Source organism: Pseudonaja textilis, chromosome 3 (assembly GCF_049901715.1).
Source record: "Pseudonaja textilis isolate UNSWEBS1 chromosome 3, rPseTex1.2, whole genome shotgun sequence".
Classification (NCBI taxonomy): Eukaryota; Metazoa; Chordata; class Lepidosauria; order Squamata; family Elapidae; genus Pseudonaja; species Pseudonaja textilis.
Window position 1 is genome coordinate 174,505,813 of NC_141992.1, and position 23,994 is coordinate 174,529,806.

General features: G+C 38.0%; 1 protein-coding gene across 1 annotated transcript in view; it reads left to right on the forward strand.

The window, feature by feature from the left end:
* The first annotated feature begins 3,130 nt into the window (after positions 1 to 3,130).
* Positions 3,131 to 23,994, forward strand: part of TMEM67 (transmembrane protein 67) — a 37,469-nt gene continuing 16,605 nt past the window's right edge. Inside the window, exons 1-18 of the mRNA XM_026705970.2 lie at positions 3,131 to 3,375; positions 5,207 to 5,295; positions 5,410 to 5,503; positions 6,361 to 6,460; positions 6,930 to 6,999; positions 9,457 to 9,531; positions 10,341 to 10,403; positions 11,196 to 11,350; positions 11,443 to 11,551; positions 12,602 to 12,688; positions 14,228 to 14,293; positions 15,216 to 15,375; positions 16,094 to 16,217; positions 17,295 to 17,400; positions 18,229 to 18,285; positions 18,382 to 18,480; positions 22,524 to 22,622; positions 22,977 to 23,063. Of these exons, the coding sequence (XP_026561755.2) occupies positions 3,201 to 3,375; positions 5,207 to 5,295; positions 5,410 to 5,503; positions 6,361 to 6,460; positions 6,930 to 6,999; positions 9,457 to 9,531; positions 10,341 to 10,403; positions 11,196 to 11,350; positions 11,443 to 11,551; positions 12,602 to 12,688; positions 14,228 to 14,293; positions 15,216 to 15,375; positions 16,094 to 16,217; positions 17,295 to 17,400; positions 18,229 to 18,285; positions 18,382 to 18,480; positions 22,524 to 22,622; positions 22,977 to 23,063 (1,815 nt within the window). The 5' untranslated portion in view covers positions 3,131 to 3,200. The remainder of the gene's footprint in view (positions 3,376 to 5,206; positions 5,296 to 5,409; positions 5,504 to 6,360; positions 6,461 to 6,929; positions 7,000 to 9,456; positions 9,532 to 10,340; positions 10,404 to 11,195; positions 11,351 to 11,442; positions 11,552 to 12,601; positions 12,689 to 14,227; positions 14,294 to 15,215; positions 15,376 to 16,093; positions 16,218 to 17,294; positions 17,401 to 18,228; positions 18,286 to 18,381; positions 18,481 to 22,523; positions 22,623 to 22,976; positions 23,064 to 23,994) is intronic.

Sequence of the window (23,994 nt, forward strand, 5' to 3'; positions counted from 1 at the left end):
ACAACTCGACCAGGGCAAATCAATAGACGCAATCTACATGGACTTCTGTAAAGCCTTTGATTCAGTGGTACAAGACAAACTACTCCTAAAACTAAAATCTTATGGTATCTCTGGACAACTGCATAACTGGATAGAAGCATTCCTGTCAAACAGGCAACAAATGGTCAAAATTGGGAGTGTCCTATCAAATTCTGTACCTGTCAATAGTGGTGTCCCCCAAGGCAGTGTTCTAGGACCAACTTTCTTCATACTCTACATAAATGACCTCTGATCATATTAAGAGCAACTGCGTTCTCTTTGCTGATGATGTAAAGCTGTTCAATACCACAGACAATACTGCTACCCTTCAAAAAGGTCTTGACTATGTATCAGAATGGTCAAACAAATGGCAACTTCAAATCTCAACAAATAAATGTTCTGTCTTACATATTGGCAAAAAAATAATAATCAGAAAATAAATACAGGTTGAATAGTCAAGACCTTGTTGATGATCCAAGCTCTGTAAAGGACCTTGGAATACTCATCTCTAATGATCTAAGTGCTAGAGCCCACTTAACTACATAGCCAAAAAGGCATTAAGAGTTGTTAACCTAATCCTACGTAGCTTTTTCTCTGGTAATATCACACTACTAACTAGAGCATACAAAACATTTGCTAGACCAATACTCAAATACAGCTCATCAGTCTGGAACCCACATTACGTATCTGATATTAGCACAGTTGAGAAAGTCCAGAAATATTTCACAAGAAGAGTTCTCCACTCCTCTACTCGTAGAATACTTTATGCCACCAGACTTGAAATTCTAGACCTAGAAAACCTTGAATTACACCATCTTTGGTCTGATCTAAGTATGGTATATAAAATCATACATTGTAATGACTTACCTGTCAATGAATACTTCAGCTTCAACCATAACAACACAAGAGCACACAATAGATACAAACTCAAGGTTAACAGCACCAAACTTGATTGCAGGAAATACAACTTCAGCAACAGAGTGCTCAATGTCTGAAATACTCTACCTGACTCTGTGGTTTCTTTCCCAAAGCCCAAAAAATTTAACCTTAGACTGTCTACTATTGACCTCACCCCTTTCCTAAGAGGTCTGTAGGGGGTGTGCATAAGCACACCAACATTTCTACCATCCCTGTCCTATTGTTTCTTTTATTTTTCTTTTGTATCCATTTCATGTATTCATAACTATGTATATACTTATACCTATTATACTGTAAGCGATTGACAAATCAAAATAAATAAATAAAAATAAATATACAAGTATAACGATGTGTATAATGCCATCATCGTGAAAACCAAAGACCTTTGATTTAAAATAGATTGATTTCATGTGACTGATTTTTATCTCGTTTTAATGCAGCATTCTTCTCTATATTTTATATGCATGAAAAAAATAATTTCCTTGATGTTTTTGAGCTTAGACTTGAATAGTATTGTGGTACAGATAGACAGTGGTGATGATGTTATCCATTCAGTCATGTCTTATTCTTGGCAATTCACACCCCATTTTTCCAACCTTTTCTGACAGGGTTGTTAAGCAAATCACTGCAACTGTTAAGTGAATCATGCAGTCATTAAGCGAACCCAGCTTTCCCCATTGACTTTGCTTATCAGAAGCTGACCGAGAAGGTCAGAAATGACAATTGGGGCCATTATATGCTGCAACCATGATAAATACATACCAGTTGCCAAATGCCCTAATTTTTACCATGTGACTGTGGCAATGATGCAACAATTGAAAGTGTGAAAAATCACATTTTCAATGCCATTGTAACTTTGAACTGTTGAAAGAAATATCCTTCTAGGTTCAGTTCCAAGTGGGGAAAAAGACACTGAAAACATGGAGGCTGTTTGGAAAGATGGTTTAATGGTGGACAGGACCACATGGCTTGGAGCTCCAAAGTGAAAAGGACGATCATGCTTCAAGATGTTGGGTGAAGGAGAAGAAGGGCAGAGATCCTGATGCGGTTTTATGCCCTCTGTTGGGATTTGAATTTAAGCTTGTATTCTGATTGGTTGTCAAACTCCCATGGGGCCATGCAGGGGCAACTCTATAAGCTGTCCTGAGTCCCAGGCTTGGTTGAGCCTTACTGGATGATGATGCAATGAAAGGGCTTTGGGCAATTCCTATTATAGCTCTACCTGGACTAGATCTTTGTTATGTAAAATAGACCGGCCCAGTACAGAGTAAATGGTCCATTAGCCAAGGTGGGGTGGGTCTGAGTTTCTGTGTCTGAGTTTTTACTTTCCTTTTTAGGAGAAATATTCTGCCTTCTTTGTGTATCCTAAAATATTTCATTTTCCTAGGAGAGGGGTGGGTTTTAACTTCCAACAGAACAGTTATGAAATGAATGATTATAATGGAATTCAACTCATCTGGAGGTTTCAGTGTCCAAGTGTGGAGTTATGGGTTTTCCAGCTGGTTAGAAAACAATTTTATATTTAAATTTATTTATATTACAATAAGCACTTTTATAATTTTTTAAATATTTTTTAAAAAGTATGTATTGTTTCAACAAATCGATTTTGTTCATTTTGCCAGTTGTAGCAGCTTAAGAAATAGATTCAAAATCATTACCTGCAAAATGTGTTACTGCAAAACACTGCAAAGTACATAATAGGTACATACATAATCTCTTACATAAAAGTGTTTAAAATTACTTGGGTGTTGCTCAAAGATTATTACATCAAAAAAGAGCTGTGAAAATGAAAGCTAAATTTAATAAACTTTTGTAACCATCCATTTAATCATATCAATCATGTCCTAATACTAACCATGTTTCTTTCTATTTGAGATTTCATAGGTAATAAAGCAATCAATATATGCATTGCATGCTCAATTAGTGGTTTTTAAATGCAATGTTTTGTTTAAATTCAACAAAAAATAACAACACGGAGCAAGAAATGCAGATTTTCATGGGCTGCTATTCACTCATCAAATGATTGAAATGTAATGTTCAGTCCCAAGAATTCCATTTACAATTGAATCTCATCCACCTTCCGTTGAATGAGCCTCAGGATCTCTCGATACTTTAACGGAATATAGACACGGAGAACGTGACGCTGTGTACGCCTGCGATTTTTTTTTTTAACCCTCTTGGCGTACCGTAGTTCGAGTTTCAAACCCCGCCTTTCCAACCAGGGAGTTCTCAATGAGATGAGCGGGGTCGAAGCTTGAGTAGCCATGGCGACGCTGCGGCGGTGGTTTGCTGCGGCGCTGCTGATGCTCCCGTTGAGCGCGGGCCGCGGCTTCTTTCTCCCCTTGCGCGACCCACAGAGCTGCACTGGGGCTCAGTACTTCGATATCTCCAGCTTAGATTGCAGACGTTGTGGGGAGTTCCAGAAGCAAAGCGTTCAGGGTGAGACTACTACCTAAAGGTTCAGCCGGAGGGAGGGAAGGTGGAGCTTTTGAAAAGGTCCATTCAGAAGTTGCGCTGAATGCAGTGGACCTCTTTGAACATAGTGCATGTAGAATTGCATGTCCATTTATTTCCCCAAAAGACCAGATAATTAATAGCTGTGCTTGGTCACCTAGCACCTTTTGGACATTTTGTAACTCATGGGCAGATCAGGAAGAGTAGCTGCTCCTTGTCATTGGATCACCTCCAGGAAAAAGAATACATATGACCACAGGGAGAAATTGAGCAAGATGATGAAATTGCTTTAAAATGTGTAAACTATTGGCTTGTTAATAAAAGGACAAAACCCTGCATAATAGGAACAGCAAGTCTGATGTTCTCCAGTTCTTGCTTCATGCTGAGGGTGTGAGTGAGTAAATAGTAGTAGTCATCAAGTGCCATATATTTTGCTGGAGCTAGATCTTTTGTACTGTCATTCTCTGTCCAGACAGAGAAATGCTAAACGCTGGGATTATTGGACAAGTGCCAGCTATTATGCCATTCAGAGGCTGAAATTGCTGTAATACATAGAGAACAATGAGAAGTAAGTGAAAGTTTCACTGTCTACCAGAACCATCCTGACTCACTTTCTCTCTGGATGGTGGCCAGACAAACCTTAGTTAGCTCTGGAGATTGCAGATTGGTGGGTGGACATTTACACATTCACACAATGTTATATTTAAGCCCTATCTTCCATTAATCTTGAGCATTATATTTGGAAGTAAAAGGAAAGCAACTTCTCCCAATTGCTATTAAACTGTAGATTTTTTCTGTGGGAAATAAAAGTGGTATCTTGGTAGAGGGGAAGAATCTTAATCCTCTTTCCATCTATTGATTCATCTCAATAACAGTGGATTCCCACTAGTAGTGAAGGACAGTGGAAACCCGTTAAAGGCACCTTGTTAAGAATATTTCAAAATCTGACTCAATCAGTTCCCTGAATTTTTGGGATCTCAGGGTTGCCTCTTTTTCCAGGTTTGACTAGTATTGGAACCTGTTATAGAATACCTACTGTCAAATTAACATACTACCAGGAAAAATGAAGATTACTTTAGAAAAATGATCACTGTTTATTTCTTTAATTTATATAGTCATACACCTCTTAATTGCTTCTCTGAGCAATGAACATAAAATTTAAAAGCAATGAAAACAGAAATAATAATAAACGTAAAAATGGTGCACTGGACAGAGAACTTTTAGAGAGTCTTTTAAATACAGGTAGTCCTCAACTTACGACCACAATTGAGCCAAAAAATTAAGTTGCTAAGTGAGACATTTGTTAATTGAGTTTTGCCCCATTTTATGACCTTTCTTGTCACAGTTAAGTGAATCATTGCAGTTGTTAAGTGATAACATGGTTGTTACGTGGCTTCCGATTGACTTTGCTTGTCAGAAGAATCACAAAAGCATCATATGACCCTGGGACATTGTAACCATCATAAATATGAACCAGTTGTCAAGCATCCAATTTTTGATCACATGACCAGGGGGATACTGCAGCAGTCATAGATGTGAAAAATGGTCATGTCCATTTTTTTCACTGCTGTTGTAACTTTGAATGGTCACTAAATGTAAGTCAAGGACTACCTGTAGTTGACATATCTTATTGGCCTGGAATACTAGTAAGCTATCTTTATGATTTATGCTCATATTTTTCCAGAATACATTCCAGAAAACATTTGAAGGCAACATAGGTAGAGAAATTTTAGAGATCTCTTTCAATCATATCCTTACTAAAGCAAATACTTTAATTTGAAGACGATAATACAACAAGGTATTGTGTATTTTTCAGGTACATCATGTGAATGTCTACCAGGGTTCAAAAAAGTTTTTGATAAAGGTGGACCATCTATTACGTGTGAAAAATGTGCAGAAACCATGGTAAACTCAAACCTAAAATATTTCTATTTTAAAAAGTAGGTAAATTAATTGTGTTTTTTTTTCTACGTTACAAGCTTTAAAGTGAGTTTTAAATAATTTTAATCTTTCATTTAGAATGGAGTTACTCAAGACGGATGGGATTGCATTACTTGTCCTAGTGGCTTAACTATAGAAGGAAAATGTATATGCGCTAATAATGAGATTCTAGGTAAGAATTTTATAAAGTTATTTTATGATTTTTTGTTTATTTTTCTAGGCAAATCTATATAGAAAGATATATGTAAGATATATTTTAACATTTTAGTTCGGTGAACAGATGAAAAATTACGTTTTATTTATTCCAGGAACAAAGGGTATATAATTATATATTACCAATTTGTATTTTAAAAATAAAACAGTTCATTTTTTTTTCAGATCCACTATTCCAAATAATAACTGAATGTAAATTTTATTGCTATTTTCTTACTTCTTTGCTAAAATGAAACATCTCATTTAGAAATCACTGATAGTTTTACAGCAAAGCAAACCTGCTGTGTTATTCAAGCGGTCAGTGTCTTTGATTGAATGGTTTTCAGAATCTTCTCCTGAACTCTATTATTTTCCCAAACTGAAAATAAAATATTTTCTCTGAAAATATGTTCTTCCCCTGAATTTATATTTTTGCAGCAAGTTAGGTTATGACACCATTTTTCTCTTTGATGAAAGTTGCAACGTAGAATAGTGTTGAGAGAAACTTAACAACATAGCTTTTGTGGCTACATAATTACATATAAACTTCCTTTTAAAAACATGTAAGTTGATTTTTTTTCTCTATAAAATAACTAGTAGAAATAAGTGATTGTACAGGAGCGAAAAGCACTTCCATATTTACACAGTTAATTTTTCATTCGGGGTAATTCCTGGGAAGATCATGACCAAGATTTCCAAATTGGGAGTTGTGTATTAAGCATTGTCAACTGAATTTTCTGGATTTACTATTTTTAAATATACATGGTATTCATACATTGCTCATTTAATATAGTATATATAGTAATATTATTACTAATATTCTTGTACTTTTTTAAGTGGAAAGAAATACTAATGGTTCACTACTGAAAGCAGCATTATGTGTTCAGTGTGATGGAAAGGAACAGTCATTTTCAACTGCAAATACATTAAATAACATGTAAGTATATTATTTATATAAGATGTATATTGGATTAGGAAACAACATTTGCCTTATTTATTTTCATTAAATTTGCAAAATTGAAAATAAAACTGATGTTTACCAAACGTAAAGATTTCAAAGTGTTCCCACTTTTGAAAATGTATTGGACTAATTCAGAAATAGCACTTTCTTCTCCCTCCCCTTGCATTCAGTTGTGTCCTCCTTCAAAGGCAATTCTTACTATTTTGCTAAAAGGAAGAAAAGTCAGAAGAAAATATCAAAACTTGTTCTATTTGCAGGCTGATTTTTCAACATTGATTTAACTCTAATGCGGTACATAGCTTTGCCATGCTACCATGATACTGGGAGAGATTGTATTTATTTGTGTTGCTTATTAACTTAAGGACCATTGCATCCTTTATTTAAGATTATTTAATGTTAAACTCTATGTACATTCTTCACATTTCATTTTATCTTTTGTTTGTAGGTGCAAAAGATGTCAACCAACTTTCATCAGCGTTAACAAATCATGTAGCTGTTCTGAGCCAAACATTTTAGTAAGTGTAACAAACAGCAGATAATAAAAACAGCTACTTTCAATGATCTTTGAGCACCAAGGAGGGGTATAAATTTAATAAGCAATATAGTTCATTGTATTGAATATGGAGGCTTGTTCACATAAGCTGCATTCATTTATTTTTCAATGGTTCTCCTAGAGTCATGTGAAGCAGTGGTTCCCAAAGTGGGCAGTACCGCCCCCTGGGGGGCAGTGGGATGCCTTGGGGGGGCACTGAGAGGCAAGGGGGTCGGCAGGGGGGCGCTAAGAGGTGGCAGGGGGTCGCTGGAGGTGAGCAGCAGGGCACAATTCAGGGGTGAGAAAAAATCCCGCCACTGCCGTGTTCGAGGCAAGGCCCCGCAGGGTCATCCCATTGACTTGCATGCTCTGGTGCAAGGAGCTCTGCCCCGAACGCAGCATTGGGAAAGGAGAGCAAAGGCAGAGTGGCTTTGCTCCCTTTTTCAAACACCCCATGCCACAGGCGTCACCCTGAACGCAATGTTGGGAAAGGAGAGCAAAGCCAGAGTGATATTGCTCCCCTTTTCAAACATCCCACCACCGCTGTGTCCCACCCCATTGAGCCCCTTGCACTGGAGGCACCTGCCCAAGCAAATCCAAATGGAGCGGTGCACGAAGTCAATGGGGTGAGCCTGAGAGAGGAAAAGAGAGAGGAAAGAGAGAAGAGAAAGAGAAAAGGGAAAGAAAGAAAAAAGGGACAAAGAAAAAGGGGGGATGGAAGGAAGGGACAGAAAGAAAAAGAAATAAAGGAGGGAGGGAGGGAGAAGAAAGGTAATGAGATAACTATTTTAGTCCAATCACCTGCTCCAGCAGGGTTAGAAGGGAGAGTGTGTGTGCGTGTTCTCCTTGTGATTTACCAATACATTTTGGTTTTGCCTTCTTCAGAATTGGCACTGTAATACATTGGGAAAAAGTAATTTTTTAGGGTGGAGATCTGGTCTAATGGATCCTGTTTAAAGTCTCAACAAAATGTGAGAGCTTCCTGATAGTCTTGGCCATGTTTTATCCACGAAACCTTTAATTAATAGAAGCCAAAGATGTTTCAATGTGCTGGCAAAGATGCTGGCAAAGATGTTTCAGTGTGGAAAAGGGCCTCTGAACTAGGCCTCATTTCAATCTGATGCATCAGGTCTCTCTCTCTCTCTCTCTCTCTCCCCTCCCCCTCTCTCCCCCTCCCCCCTCTATCCCTCCATGCCCCCCTTTCTTTGTCCCTTTTTCTTTCTTTCCCTTTTCTCTTTCTTCCTTCTCTTTTTCTCTATTTTCTCTCTCTCTCTTTCCCTCTCCCAGGCTCACCCTATTGATTTGGTGCACTGCTCCACTCGGACTTGCTTGGGCTGGTCCCTCTAGTGCAGTGGGCTCAATGGGGTGGACCTGCGGGGCTGGCACCTAGAACACAGCAGTGCCGGCATGTTTGAAAAGTAGAGCAAAGCCAGAGGTCGGTAATTTTTGCTGCAAAGAATCACAAAAGCTTCTGGGTTGTGCACAAGAAGGGACACACATGTCAATGCAATTCAGCAACATAAAATAAAGAAATACAAATAAAACAAATCAATAAGAATCGGCAAAGCATCTCCGATTAGATTTTATTCACTACTAGAATCTAATCAGAGATGCTTTGCCGATTCTAGTTCAATGACCTGCTCCAGCAGAGTTGAGAGGGAGTATGTGTATATGTGTGTGCATGGCTGTCAAAACTCCAAAAACAGGTCAAGTAGTTCTGGGGAGGCCAGTCATAAATTAGAACACTTGCTAAGCAACCGGCCATTAAGTGAGGACAACTTGTATTTGGTTTGCCAGTCACCAAACCACGCTCACTCAGACTCGTGACCAGGAAGCCACGCCACCAGTCACGTGGCCAGCAAGCCACACCCAACCAGTCATGTGACCAGCAAGCCACGCCTACCCAATCATGTTACCAGCAAACCACACCCTCAAATTAGGCCACACCCACAGAAATTTGAATCCCGTCCCTAGGTATGGGGCATTGAGGATGAGTTTGCAGCACCAAGGGGGCGGTGGACTGAAAAAGTTTGGGAACCACTAATGTGGAGGAACCATTTATCTTTCAGGGCCAGCCCATTTGTAGTGCAGCAACCCTACTGCAGCCTCCTCCCACTCCGTATGACACTCCCAATTTGTTGGAGGTTTTACTGGACATAGATGGGACTGGAAGGGGTGGTTTTGGTTTTGCATGGCTAAATCTGAATTTGGTACTAAATCTAGATATCAGCGGTATGTTCACTATAATGAATGGGAGATAGGATAGGACTCATAAAAATGGTGAATTACTAAAATTCAAGAGGCTTGCTTTCTGAGCTGCATCTGTTATTGGATCTTCAATGTAAAAGAAACGTTCTTTTTAGAAGGGCTTCTCTAGGATAAGACATCTACCTTTAAAATATATATGTTCATGACAAGATTTATTTTTTTTCAATTTCAGACAGGAGGTTTATGTTTCACAAGCACTGGAAATTTCCCTCCAAAGGGAGTTGCAACTGTCCAATTTGGAAAACTAGTAAGTTATAGTCACATTTTTATATGATTTACAAAAGCAGTGCATTCAGGACATAAAAGAATTGTTGATTTTAAACTCCTACAGTTACATAAATACATCATTTTTACCCGCAGCATATTAACATAAAGCTAAGTTTAATATGCAATAGAACCACAGACACAAAAGTCAAAAGAAGCTACTTGACCATGAAATCCAATTTAGTGCAGAAATCTATGTTATAACTTCAATCAGATAACTTTCCAACTTCCATGCATCTAGTGAATGAAAATCCACCAATAGATTTGATTTTACTGATAATTTTTCTTAACCATTAAGTAAGAAACTCTGTAAATTCCTTTAATGATCATTCAGAAGCTGTCTTTCTATAAATCTGTATTCAAAATCTTGACAGGCTTTCAAGTTTTGGAAAAGTAATATTGAATTTAATTTTGGTTACCATCAAGTCAAGCGTTGCTGATTCTTTGAAAGAAAAAGTCATGAGACTGCCAGTCTTTTGTTTATACCTGGGACTGTCTTATGAGCAGACGTTTGTAGAATTATACTAAGATACCTTTAACACACATGCAAATTCATTAGAGAAGTCAGTGATGCTAGGAATGGTTAGTGGAACCAGAAAAAAGGGCATGCAAAGAACATGCTGGCTTATTCTGCATGTAAAGCTGATACAAAAAGGAACAGCCAACAACTGAAAGAAGCTGCGTTTGACAGGGCATCAGGGAGAGCACTTGCCTATAAAGTCACCAACGGTCGGACATGACTAAATAGTTAAAACAACAAACCTGTAACAATTTGAACTATTCCATTTCTAGGGCATCACATTGAGGTCAGAATGGTTTTATAAAAATCTTCAAGCATCAGCAGCTGCTTGCTGGGTATGTATTAAATTAATTTTCTTTTTGAACAAAATTACTGATAAATATTTCTAATCCATGTATAATTTATACAATTCTTAGGTTTTAGTAGCAGTTGGGACCAGAATTTCCATTTCTAATCAACACAGTCATAAAGTGTAATGTCACATCCCAGCATCCCTGTAGTCATGTGATCACAATCTGAGCCCTTGACAACAGGCTCACACTTAGTACCAGTTACAATGCTATTTGCAACCTTCCATGCCAGCTTCCTCAGAAAGTCAGTGGGGAAGCCGGCAGGAATGGGCACAAGTTGTTCAGATAAGTCACCTTCACACGTGCACACTGCCTCAGAGCCTCTGAGCTCACATTGCACTGGCCACTGACACATCCCATGTACCCTCTGTGCCTGCCTTGCCCCCTCCCCAAACCTTATGGCACCTCTCTTGTGTACCCTCTCCAAATCTCATCACATCTCCCTTCCACCTACATGCATCCCCTTCTGCCCTACCCCAGCCTGCAGCAGCTCTTACCTGCCTGCTAACTTGCCTAACAACCATTGGATTCAGTTAATGATGGCAACTGGGATGACAGGGATTGCCATAACTAAACAACGCAGTCATGCTTTACAACCACATTGCTTAGTGACAGAAATTCGACTGCATTTTAAGTCAAGGACTAACTGTGTGGAGCATAATGTTAGAAAACAACCCATTTATTTTCTTTCATTCACAAGGGAAAACATTGTTTTCTTTTTAAATCTTTTATATACTTTTACACTCTGTTCATAATTGTTGGCTTATTTTCTTTCAGCTATATTCCAATCTTACATCTTGCCAAGCCTTGGGAAATATGTGTGTTATGAACATGAATAGTTTGAGCTCTGCCACTCCTGATGCATGTGGTTTGTTTCAATATGTGTTTGCAAACACGATTGGACTTGGTACTGTCCATTCAATATCATTTTGGTATGTTGTCTTTGTCAGTCATTCCTTTGAATTGTATGCTATATGCTTTTGTCATATGTAGGTTGCAGTAAACACTGAATAATTGTTTGCAGGAGACAGTCTCTTCCATGGCTCTTCTATGGTGACCAACCAGGCTTAGCATCCCAGGTTCTTGATGGAACGGAGCTTCCTACTAGCTTTACTTTTAAAGAAAAAGATGAGGTGGGTTCCCTGCAGTAAAAACTCTTTTTTTTTCTCAATCTATATTTGTCCCTGATAAGATTTTATAGTGATTAATTTACCCAGGGGACTATTTTTAATGTATTAGTTCATTTCTTGAGGATATGTCATTTATTGTAGTGTAGACCAGGGTCCCCAACCTCCAGTCCATGTACCAGCACCGGTCCGTGGCATACCAGAAACTGAGCCTCACAAAAAAGTGAAACTCCATCCTTGGGATCCAAGTAACACAAGCAACCATGTCCCTTCTGGACTGCAGAAAAATCTCCACGGAACCAGTCCCTAGTACCCAAAGGTTGGGGGCCACTGGTATAGACTACTTTTGAATATGTACCTTGAAAATAGAACATAAAAATCCATTTTACAGTTATATTGGAGCTTTTCATATAGTTTGAAATATAGTTTGAAATGTTGTTATTTTTCAGATTTTCATTATTTGAAGGAAATGGGAAATTACTATAACTCCTATGCTGGGTCAAAACAGCTTATTTATTAGGATTTAATGTGATATAAATTAATTTCATTTTCTTCACAGATGTTTATAAGCTTTATTGTTGGGTTTTGACCTTTTTTCTTGGAAACGTTTTAGGTAAGAGGGAGAGTTTGCAAGCATACTTATGATAGGCAGACATTAATTTATAATATGTACAATATGAATAATCATGCACTTAACTAAAGTCTAAAAATTAATATATCCCCATATCTGTTATGCTGAGAGAGTTCTATCTTATAGCTTTGGGTCTACATTGGTACGTTGTAGCACTTCTTTGTATTAAAATTATGGCTATTATTCCTTTTCATATTTTTAGATTAAGGAAGTAACTTTTGCCTCTCCGTGATTATGTTTCCATATGGTAAATGGATGGTAGGGATTTACATTTAGTACTTAATTCTTATAATAATTTTTCTTATACAGTTGTAAATCACAACATGAAATGTTAATAACATTCTGATTTTCTTTTTGATCTTGCATAAAAAGATGTGTCTAAGATGCAAGAGTCTAGATCTTGAAAGCACCTCTCTTTTTTGCAGGAAGTAAAATTAAATTTTATTGCAGCCTCATACGATGCAACAGGAAATTTTCTGAAATGGCAACGTTTAGAAGATGGTCTTTTACAGGTAAGGAAAGAGCATATCACCTTGTATTAATTTGGGTTAGGAATATAGGATTGGATTTAATCAAACCTGTCTATTGAATCTAGTAGAACACATTTGTCATGGTTAAAAAAGGCTTTAAATGTATTTAAACAGGACGAGATGTAACATTATGTAAGTGAACTTCCATTTCCTTTCCTTCTCCCATCACCACTCCTGCATACTTAGCAGGAGCTCAGGAGTCTTCCAAAGAAGATACAGGGGTGTCCCGGAAGTAGGATGGGGAAGAATCTGTTTTAGTCATAGAAGTAGTTCCATGGAGACAGTGACATCATTGATACATTTCTAATTATGAATCCACATTCGCATTTTGAGTCCCATCAGCATAGACCTAACTTTCTGTAACTTTCTCAAATCACTGGTAGGAAAATGTACAGGTAGTTCTCAACCTATGACTACAAATGGGACCAGAACCTCTGACACTCAGTTGTCATTAAGTAAGTTGCATCTGATTTCATGATCTTTCTGCTGTAGTCATTAATCCAAAAACATTGTTAAGTGAATGTTGCTTTCCCCAATGATTTTGCTTATTAGAAGCCCCCTGAAAAGGCTGCAAATGGCCATGTGACTCAGGGTGCTAAAACCATCCTAAATACATACTCATTGCCAAGCCTCAAATTTTGATCACATGACTACAAGAATGCTGTGGTGGTAAGAGGTATGAGAACCAGTCATAAGTCATTTTTTCCAGCACTGTCATAACGTTAAACAGTCATTAAACAAATGGTTTTAAGTTGAGGATTACCTGTAATCATACGTGGAAATGACCTTGGGAGACAAGAAGAAGTGTGCAGAATGGACAACCATCATTAGAATTAGAAGAACTTTATTGTCATTATACAACGAAACTGTGGATGCACCCCAGCAACTGTTCGCAATACAATAAAACCAATTCAGAAGGGACCTTTTCTAATTTTTCAGGGAGTAAAAAGAAGAGGAGGAGAGAAATTCCTTCAAACTGTTAATGTAATCTTACAATGAAGATAGTTTTGATATCCCTGGTGCAATTAGTGCTCAATTTACAAGCTTAGTGGCCATTCAAATTTACAATTAACCCCACAAAACGTATTTATGATCAAAATACACAGTACTGACAGCCACGTACATTCAATTATGTAACTGCATTTGAGAGTTTGGCAACTGGCCTACATTTAAGGTTTGCTTGTTTATTCTGTTTCCAGCAAAAAAATACCCCATAGCAAGTAATCAGTTCGCTTTGCAACCCCGTGTCTGTTTCACAGTTGTCGGGAAAAAGTCATAAAATCGGGGACAGTCCCACAATGATCCCCTTGATGGCTTTCATGACTTGTCACAGGCTCAATTATGGTCATAAGTCAAAGATTTTCTGTAGTGCTTCATATCTGTAGTGGCAAGGACTGCATTTTGTCTCCATGTAAACATAACTACTGTACCTTTTTTTTTAAAGGAATGAATGTAAAATATATTTAAAAATCTGAGAATATTATAATGAAGAATGCTATATATTTTCTTTTTAAAAAACAGCTTTGTCCAGACACATTAATTAGGCTGAATGCTGCTTATAAGTTTGGAACAACCTACCAACAAAAGGTAAGCATAGTTGGGTTTTTTTTTTAAAAAAGATTCATAAAGTACACATTAATTAAGGCTAGAGAATAAAATAATGTCCAGTTGTTGTGCTGTTCTTGGGTAAAATTCCATACTCTCATTTGGGTAAAATTCCATACTCTCATGTGGACTGACGGAAATAAGATCGTTCTGTTTTGTCACACTACGAACACAATTGAAAGTAGTCTGGTACTTTACATTTGGGGATCACATAATTTTAACTAAGAAGTGGTAATATACTGCATATTTTGCCGTTCAGAATTTTATTGTTATTTACTGTTGTTATTAGTTTTTAAGCCATGCCTGAACTCCAAATATTTTGGCTTTTTATGATCAGCAAGACATGAAAAATCAGTACTACTTGAAAGTGCACACAAAAACACCATCAACAATTCATTCAGTGTTAAATTTGAGGGTTGTCCTAGTAGTACTTAGAGAAAAAAGAGTGGGGAGAATAAAAGACGGTGGCTGCTTGAATGCTTTTCCTTTTAGATGATTTTTTTCTATTTTTTAAATTATTTTTTAATACTTGTCTTAATCATGTGAAATCTATTTTGAATTTTTACTTTAATCCTCATCCCAGTGTAAAACTTACCTAACACAAATAATAACATTCTTTTTTGAATGCTTCTAAATTGCCAAGCGCTGGAAATAGTGAAAGGGAAGCTGTTACCCTCATGTCCTAATTAACATGCCCAGGAAAATCTGTCTGAGCACTTTGTAATTGTATATAGACTTTTGAAGCCTTTTGTATAATCTCTTCGTTCTGTCATTCTGTTTGCTACAAAATAATAAGGTATATGTTTTAAGGAGAAGGATTTTTCCTTAAAACGTTTTTCCATTTTTGAATTTTCTTGGATGTTAGTAAAAACACATTATACGTTCCTTTGCTCTTTTGATACAGTGTACAATTTCAGTTGCCAAGATTTTAAAGGATTATGCTGAACCTGTGTTTTATGATATATTCCTCCAATATCACGATGAAGAAGATGCACAGCAATACCTTTGGGCTGTGCCAGTGTTAAATGTGAATCTTAAGTATAATGAAATATTTATAAACCAAGGTAAGAATATTCTGTTGATGTATCTCAGTGATTCTACAGATAAAAAGTAGATGTAATAAATGGCATGGTTTCATTTTCTTATTCTTCAGAATTATTGCTACTATTTATCAGTAACTTTACTGGCACTCTAAATCTCATTCATACACAATGGCCTCATTTGAATAAGCACCAAGCCCTCTAATTTGGTAATAAGTGAACAGGAAAAGGCTTAAATCTACCTATTTCTTCTCTTTTCAGGTAGCTCTATCAATAGGATAGAAGTGTTCATTTGGTTTTCAGTTAACTGAAGCTTTATTTTTAAGCCCTGATTAATTTAACTATATTATTGAAATAAGCCCAGTTTGTAAATTATTGTTTGAAATTGAGTTGTTTTCAGTAAACTATAAGGCCAGCCACAGTTTATTTGAGTTTGGACATAAAGTTAACTATGGTTAATTAAAAACAGAATCAGATATTCAGTCTTAGGGCAGCTATGCTAGTGGAGAAGGAAAAGCAGTATGCATGTGGTCCTGAAGTAACTTCAGCTGTTATTTTAGTTTTAACAGTAAATATATTAAAATATATTTAATAATATGGAACAACTAAAAGTTATTCAGTATGATTTATGTCATTGTTTTCATTGTTTTCATTAGTGATAAATAATGCAAGTTTCCTTATTTTTCCTTCTCTTTCAGTAATTTTTTGTCTAAAATCGTAATTTTGCATTTTTTTTTCAAAGGCAGTAATGTGAATAGCTGGTTTTTGACACGGCGTATATTATTGGTGGATACCTTAAGTGGACGAGAAAATGACTTAGAAAGCCAGCCAAAAGTAATCCGAATTGCTAGTAAAATAGCAATAAGGTAAGATTATATAAAGTTTGAAAAGGTTGCTGTAAATTCCCAAATTCAAATTTGAATTTTCTTTAATCCAGCATACTAGTTTGCTGTGAGAAAAAAATCTGCACAAAAATAAGATGACCCAATGCCCATCAACCATCAAAACTCCCACATAACTGCTCAAATGAGAGCTCTGTTGAATTCCATGGAATTTATCCTCTTTCTACATAACGTATGATCATAGGCTAAAAATGGTCCATCACATGCTGACAATAACATCCTTAGTTCAAACAAATATTTTGCCTATATGTACAGTGTGAGCCTTAATGAAAATTTCAGGAAGTTATTGCAGTAAATTTTACTCTTGAAGAAGGAACTTGCTACCATAAACAGTGAAATGGGAAGTAGCTTTAAAAATGCTATGATTCATACTTGGACTGCAAAGCAAAGGCTAATTTCATATTTGACTTGCTCCAGTATAGCCACCAGTTATTGATAAAAGTAAGTGCTGTTGATGAGACATGGGACCAGTGTATTGTCTTAATTTTATAATCTGTACTTTGTAGAATGATGTATACAAACAGGAAATATGTTTGTTTTAACCCCAAACAAACACACCATGGCCAGGAAGTTTAGCCAAGTAGATTGCAGTTTTACTAACCCAGAAACAGAATATTTCAGTTCTTCTGAATTTCATCCAAGACAAAATTTAGAGAGATTTTACCAAATTAGTAGCACAAGACCAATGCACCATATCCCTTTCTTCTATCCTCTTCTGTGATTTATACCCCACGTCACCTTTTCTTCCAAGTTTCTGCCTTTGCCTATCTTCCGTTAACGGTAATAATAATACTACCTTTTATTATAGTGAATAACCATATTTAAGCATAGTTCTGTAACAAAAGTTCTGGGAGTTAAAAAGAATAATGAGATTGTTTTTTAAAAAAAGAGATGCTAGGCACATTACATATAGTGAAAAAGAGAGTTTAAACAAAACAAAACTGCGTGTAAAGAGATTACACATTGCAGACTCGTTACCTTACTTCTAATGGTGCCAATTGCGGTTTTCTAGATAACTCTTCATTGCATTCCTTTTTGCAGCATTCGTCTAGTGCGGAACACTCAAAGGGGAGCCATCTATCCACCTCTGATAACAATTGCCTACAGTGATGTTCTCATCCAGAATCCTAATGCTGAGAATATAATGGTAAGGTAATGCTTTTCCCTACCTCTCAGCTACATTTAACAGTAGCTTAGCCGGGCATAACCAAGATAGATCCTACTGAATAATCAATAATTCCACTAACTTAATAAACTGGAAATCCCTGGATATTGATCATTATAAAGGTATAACAATTAACCAAAAAGAGCATTTTACATATTTTTAAGTCAGAGCTTTAAAAAGAGAACTAAGCTTTTGCCTGTTTAATCCAATTTACTGAATGGCCATTAAAATGAACAATTACACACTGGTGCATCCTCACAAAATCTCTGTTCTGGTTTATTTAAACATTGATTAATTTCTTAGTCTCTTATTTCTCCCATAATTGTGTTTAATATCTACCCATCCATCTCGCAAATGTGACTCTGGGTGACATATAAGAAAAGCATGCCCAATACTCTATGATGATGATATTTTGTGCCTCAATTTTCCATTCCCATATTTTTTTTTCCTGTAAACAAGAGTCACTGAGTTAGACTTCCTTCACTCTATTATGTATTATTTTTTAAACAATTTCTCAGTACCAGTTTTGCATATAAAGCCAGGCTGTTTTGAATATTTCTTACCATTGGCTGGTTCAAATTTCTGTTTTGTAGCCACAATTTTTCTGACACCATCCACTTTGTCTGTGGTGTCACAACATTCTTATGCCAAAAACTGAAGACCTAGCTTAACAAATAGATGAGAAGTCAATGATGTACATTTTATTTAAAGTAATTATATTTTATGACCGATACTCTAATGTTACGTAGATGGAGGTGATTTAATTTTGTGAAATTATTCTTTTAACATTCTAACAATTTCACTATTTAGGTTTCCTTCTCAGTCGATTATGAAATGAACCAGTCAGAGGCTCTCATTCACACTGATGTAAGCATTCTCTTCCTGCCAAATTTTAACCTCTTTGTAACTTGTCTGCTCATTTCCATAGGCAAAGCCATATGATTTGCTTACTTGTTCCTGCAGATAGCACTAGGTGTTCTAGGCGGCCTGGCAGTTCTATGGTCCCTTCTCAAGACTGCTGGCTGGAAAAGGCGTATAGGAAGCCCCATGATTGATTTACAGGTAAGAACATGTCTTAGTTTATCTAGTATTATTAGTTGTATATGTTAGGACACATTCCTGCAACATAAAGCTGACCTGGTTAAACATAATACTTTGGTAATGCGTCACACTGATGTTATGATCACATTTAGTAAAAATACATCCTATTCAGTTTAATTATATTTTATGATGCACATTTATGCCAGGACAACAACTTTAAGGAATGTAAGCACTGCATTAAAAGCATCAAACTGGAAACTCCAGTGTCAATATAGTTTGTATGTAAAACTGGCAATCCTAGCATGTATGTGCAATAGTAAATTTTATGAAAAATAACAGAAGGTTCTTTTAATTACTTATCTCCGAATGGAAGGAGCCTTCTATGTCCTGCATAATATGTTTATTCTTTGGGGTATATAGCCTTATTCCTGCATTCTTTCAACCCACTGTTAATGGCATGGTTGTATGTAATACAATAAGAGCAGCACAATATTATATCCATGCCTTATGTTGGCTTATTTGAATAGTAAGAAATATGAAAAACTATTTCCTAAATACACTTCCACATTTGGGTGCTGAATTGTTATCTCTCCTATAGATTCTTTCAAAAATCGGCTGTGAAGCCCCTACATATTTGTTCAAGTATAATTTTTATTAAAACTTTTAAATAAGAACCTAAAAGTTAACACCAACTAACAAACACTAAAAGGAGAAAGCAAAATGTGCAAGAAAAAGGGGTGGGTTAAAAACAAATAGAAAAGAAAGGAAAATGTATAAAGAAGTGACTTCTGATACTTTCTACAGCATAGCAATTAAGTACAAATATATTTGAACTCTCTCTAAAGTTACATGTAATATTTTCCTTTCTATGATCTATGATCCTTTCTAGATCTATGATCTATCCTATCTAATCATCAAAACCATCACAAGTTCATTTTTTCCATTATTTTCTGTGGAGATTCTCAGTCATCCAAGTCATGGTTGTCCCAAAGATGCTTTTTCAGGAGACAACTGGACTTTCTGTTTTTTTCTTTGCAGACATTTCACTTCTCATCCAAGAAGGTTCTTCAGTTCACTTTGGTTGATTATAGGGAATGCAGTCAGTGACAGAAAAGTTCTCCCACGAGCTGCTCAGAGCATCCAGTAGTGGGGAGGTGCTTCAGTCTCTGCTTGTCTAGGCTGGGCTTAATTTGCAGAATGCTCCTCTTCCTCCACGGGACTCCTCCCCAGTGTTCCCCAGTTTTGGCTCAGCCTTGTGAGAGATAGGCAGTGCTTTTTCGTTACTCCTTGGCCAAAACAGGAGAATTCTCGTTCAGGTTTGGAGACAATCAATTTCATCTTTCAGGTTCTTCTAACAATTGCTCATCGATCCACCGACGCTGCCTTTGCCACCTGGCCATCGGAGATCTCATGTATATCTATTATTCCTTGGGCCTGGCTCCACACTAGATCCCTCCAGTGGTTCCTGCTCCCATACCAGCGATCCGGCCGAAGCAACTCCAAATACAAGGTCAAGGTTCCATCACAGGTCCTCATATCTCTCCTCTGTTGGACCAGACCAGCCATAAACAGAGGTTGTCTATTCAAAGAGTCCCGCAGACTTACCATCACCACCAATGCCAGCCTGTTTGGATGGGGAGCTCACTTTCAATCGCTCATAGCCCAAGGCTGCTGGTCCTCCATAGAGCAGTCGTGCAGCATAAACTGGCTGGAACTTCTAGCAGTACACCTGGCTCTCCGCAGCTTCCTTCCACAGGTACGCAATCAACAGATATTAATATTGACTGACAACGTGACGGCGAAAGCTCACATAAACAAACAAGGGGGAACTCAGTTGAAACACCTTATGCAAGAAGCAGAGCGCTTGTGTCGTTGGGCAGAGAGCAACCTGATTTTCATCAGAGCAGAACACATTTCAGGACTGTTGAATACACAAGCAGATTGGCTAAGCAGGGCCACGAAAGATCAATCAGAGTGGTGCCTCCATCCAACCCTCTTTCAAGAGGCAGTCAGGACATTTGGACAGCCGGTGGTAGACCTGTTCGCTTCCCCCCTCAACGCTCAGCTCCCGAGATTTCTTTCCAGATACCCCTCGCAAGGAGCAGAGAATTTCAATGTGCTTCATTGTCGTTGACCCCTGGGGCTTCTGTACGCGTTCCCGCCACTTCCACTGATCCCCAAGGTCATCCAGAAGCTGCTCAACAAGAGAGCGGAGCTGCTTCTGGTAGCTCCTTACTAGCCTAGACGGTCATGGTCGTTGCAGACCTCCGCAGTTTATCCGTATCACCACCATGGAGAATTCCGCCAGACAGGGTCTTAACTCAGGGACCCCTTCCGCATCTGGACCCTCAATGGTTGCACCTGACCGTCTGGAGGTTGAATAGAGTCATCTGAAGAGCGAAAAGTTTTCCAACAGAGTTATCGCCACCATCCAAGCTGCCAGACACCCCTCAACAACTCGCATGTACAATGCCACATGGTCCAATTTCTGCAAATGGTGTACCAAGTCTCAAATTGATCCCATTTCTCCATCTGTGGCTCAAATCCTAGAGTTCTTACAAGAGGGGCTTGACAGGGGATTATCACTTAATAGGTTGAAAAGACAGGTGGCGGCCTTGGTGTTAGTTGTCACTTATGAAGGTCTCCTCTTTCCCATCATCCACACATACAGTGTTTCCTTCGAGGAGCCACAAACTTATACCCTCCAACAGTTCACCGTTATCCCACTTGGGACCTTAACAAGGTCCTTCTTGCACTCACTAAGTGCCCTTTCAAACCTTTGCAATCGTCAAGTCTCCAGTTTTTGACGTATAAAGTAGTTTTCCTCGTAGCAATCACTTCCACTTGTCGTATTTTGGAACTGGCAGCCTTGTCGATCAGACAAGATCTTTGCATCTTTCATTCCGACCGGATCGTCCTTCGTCCTGATCCTATGTTCATACCCAAAGTTAATTCAGCCTTTCACAGGGCACAAGAACTGATACATCCTAATTTTTGTCCCAGACCATCCCAAGGGTTGGAACGACAATGGCATCGGCTGGATGTGAGGCGAGCATTGTGAATATATATTCACCACACAGCATCTTTCAGAAAAACGGAAGCTTTATTTGTGTCCTTTCAGCCCAACACTCAAGGATGCAAGGTCTCATCCTCCACAATAGGTCGTTGGCTACGGGCCACAATAGCGAAAACGTATCAGACTCAATCAGTACAGGTGCCCAGGGGCATAACAGCTCATTCAACAAGAAGCGCCGCAACATCGGCAGCATGGGCCACGCAGGCACCAATCACTGACATCTGTCAAGCCACAACTTGGGCGTCTCCATCGCCTTTCATTAGGCATTATAAAATAGATGTGTTTGCGTCAGCTGAGGCCTCCTTTGGCAGAAGGGTTCTGCAACGGGTCCACAGGGACCAGGAGGGGATTCCAAGACAGACGGAGTCCCTCCTGTAGGACAGGCCAAGCTTTGGTATGTACTGGATGCACTGAGCAGCTCGTGGGAGAAAGGGCATTGGTACTTACCTGACATGCCCGTTCTCTTTGAGCTGCAAAGAGCATCCAACCCCACCCTCTTTCCATCTGGTGGGATCCTGTTTCGGCCAATGACGTTTAGCTTATTAAGGGCGAGGGTGTTTGTTTCTCTCATCTTCGCCAAAACTGGGGAATGCTGGGGAGGAGTCCCGTGGAGGAGGAGGAGCGTTCTGCAAATTAAGCCCAGCCTAGACAAGCAGAGACTGAAGCACCTCCCCACTACTGGATGTTCTTCGCAGCTCAAAGAGAATGGGCGTGTCAGGTAAGTATCAACGCCCTTTTTCATTATTATACAAATAGTTTATAAGAAACTTCCAGTCAGCAATAAAAGTAGATAATGTCTTTTCTCTAATCAAAGAAATTAATTTCAGCAAAATCTGAACTTTTCCTGCATGTGAAGCCTCTGCATGTCAAGAGTCTCCTGATCTGTAGTGCAGCTATTTAGAAGTCTTTTTAAAAAATCATTTTCGTTGGGGGCGGAGGGGGGGAGTCACTCCACTGTATATTACAAAAGCATAATTTTGTATTTTAGACAGTTGTGAAGTTTCTTCTCTTTTATGCCGGAGACCTTGCAAATGTTTTCTTCATCATCACAGTGGGAACAGGGATTTATTGGCTTATATTTTTTAAAGTAAGTTTTTTTCCCTATTTTTGTACACGAATAAATGGTTCTGTATAATTATGAGGTATCTGGATATTTATATGTTTTATTTTCTCTTTTGCCTTTTCTGATCAGACCATTCAGGCAAGTTCTGCATATTAAATTATCTTTTTGTTTGCTCTGATGCTTTTTCAATAGTTTCTCCTCTCTAAGTGAACTTGAAAAAAATAATAGATCAAGTTGGCACCTATCCTATTTTGCTTCCAAGTTCATTATTTTTTGCAAAACTGCTGCAATTCTGTAAGAAATATGCAAGCTAGTATGATTAAACAAGCATAATGGTGTTATATCCTGTTTGCTATAACAGAGTTTGTTGTTCTTCAGGCACAGCAGTTTGTCTCTGTTTTACTACCTCAGCCAAGTCAAGAAGATAAGTTCATTTCTTACGTTGCATGTGCTTTTGTTCTGAAGGTAAATATATGCTCTTTTGATTTCCAAAAATATAAAATGCTACAACTTATCAATGTCACTTTGGAAACAATTTACATTCATTATTGTCTGAAGGAGGGGAAAAAAACTTTTAGTAGCTTCTTTTTTAGAATGCTACTTTCTTATTGTTCACTAGGTTAAAATTCAAAGTAAGAACCTGATAGCCGATGCAACAATTCTTGCTAAATATATTTTTGAAGTATAGCTGAAAACTCACTCATGCTTACTTCCCAATTTTCAGTGGGGATATGAAATTACTGCCCTAAGTCAGACGTGATACCTGCATGTAGAAAACCTTAGAATAAGCCTGAACTCTATCACAGTTGTAACTGAAAAAGAATGTGCCTTTCTCCCCATATCCTTAAAAACAGAAGTATATGCTTTTTCTATTTGAAAACGGTTGGGTTTTTTATCAGTCTATAAGTATTTTAAAGTATAGTACACTGCTCAAAAAAATAAAGGGAACACTTAAACAACACAATGTAACTCCAAATCAATCACACTTCTGTGAAATCGAACTGTCCACTTAGGTAGCAACACTGATTAACAATCAATTTCTCATGCTGTTGTGCAAATGGAATAGACAACAGGTGGAAAGCATAAGCAGTTAGCAAGACATCCCCAATAAAGGAGTGGTTCTGTAGGTGGTAACCACAGACCACTTCTCAGTTCCTATACTTTCTGGCTGATGGTTTGGTCGCTTTTGAATGCTGGCGGTGCTTTCACTCTAGTGGTAGCGTGAGACGGAGTCTATAACTCACACAAGTGGCTCAGGTAGTGCAGTTCATCCATCACTATATCACTATGTGGCAAGAAGGTTTGCTGTGTCTGTTAGCGTAGTGTCCAGAGCATGGAGGTGCTACCAGGAGATAGGCCAGTACATCAGGAGACGTGGAGGAGGCCGTAGGAGGGC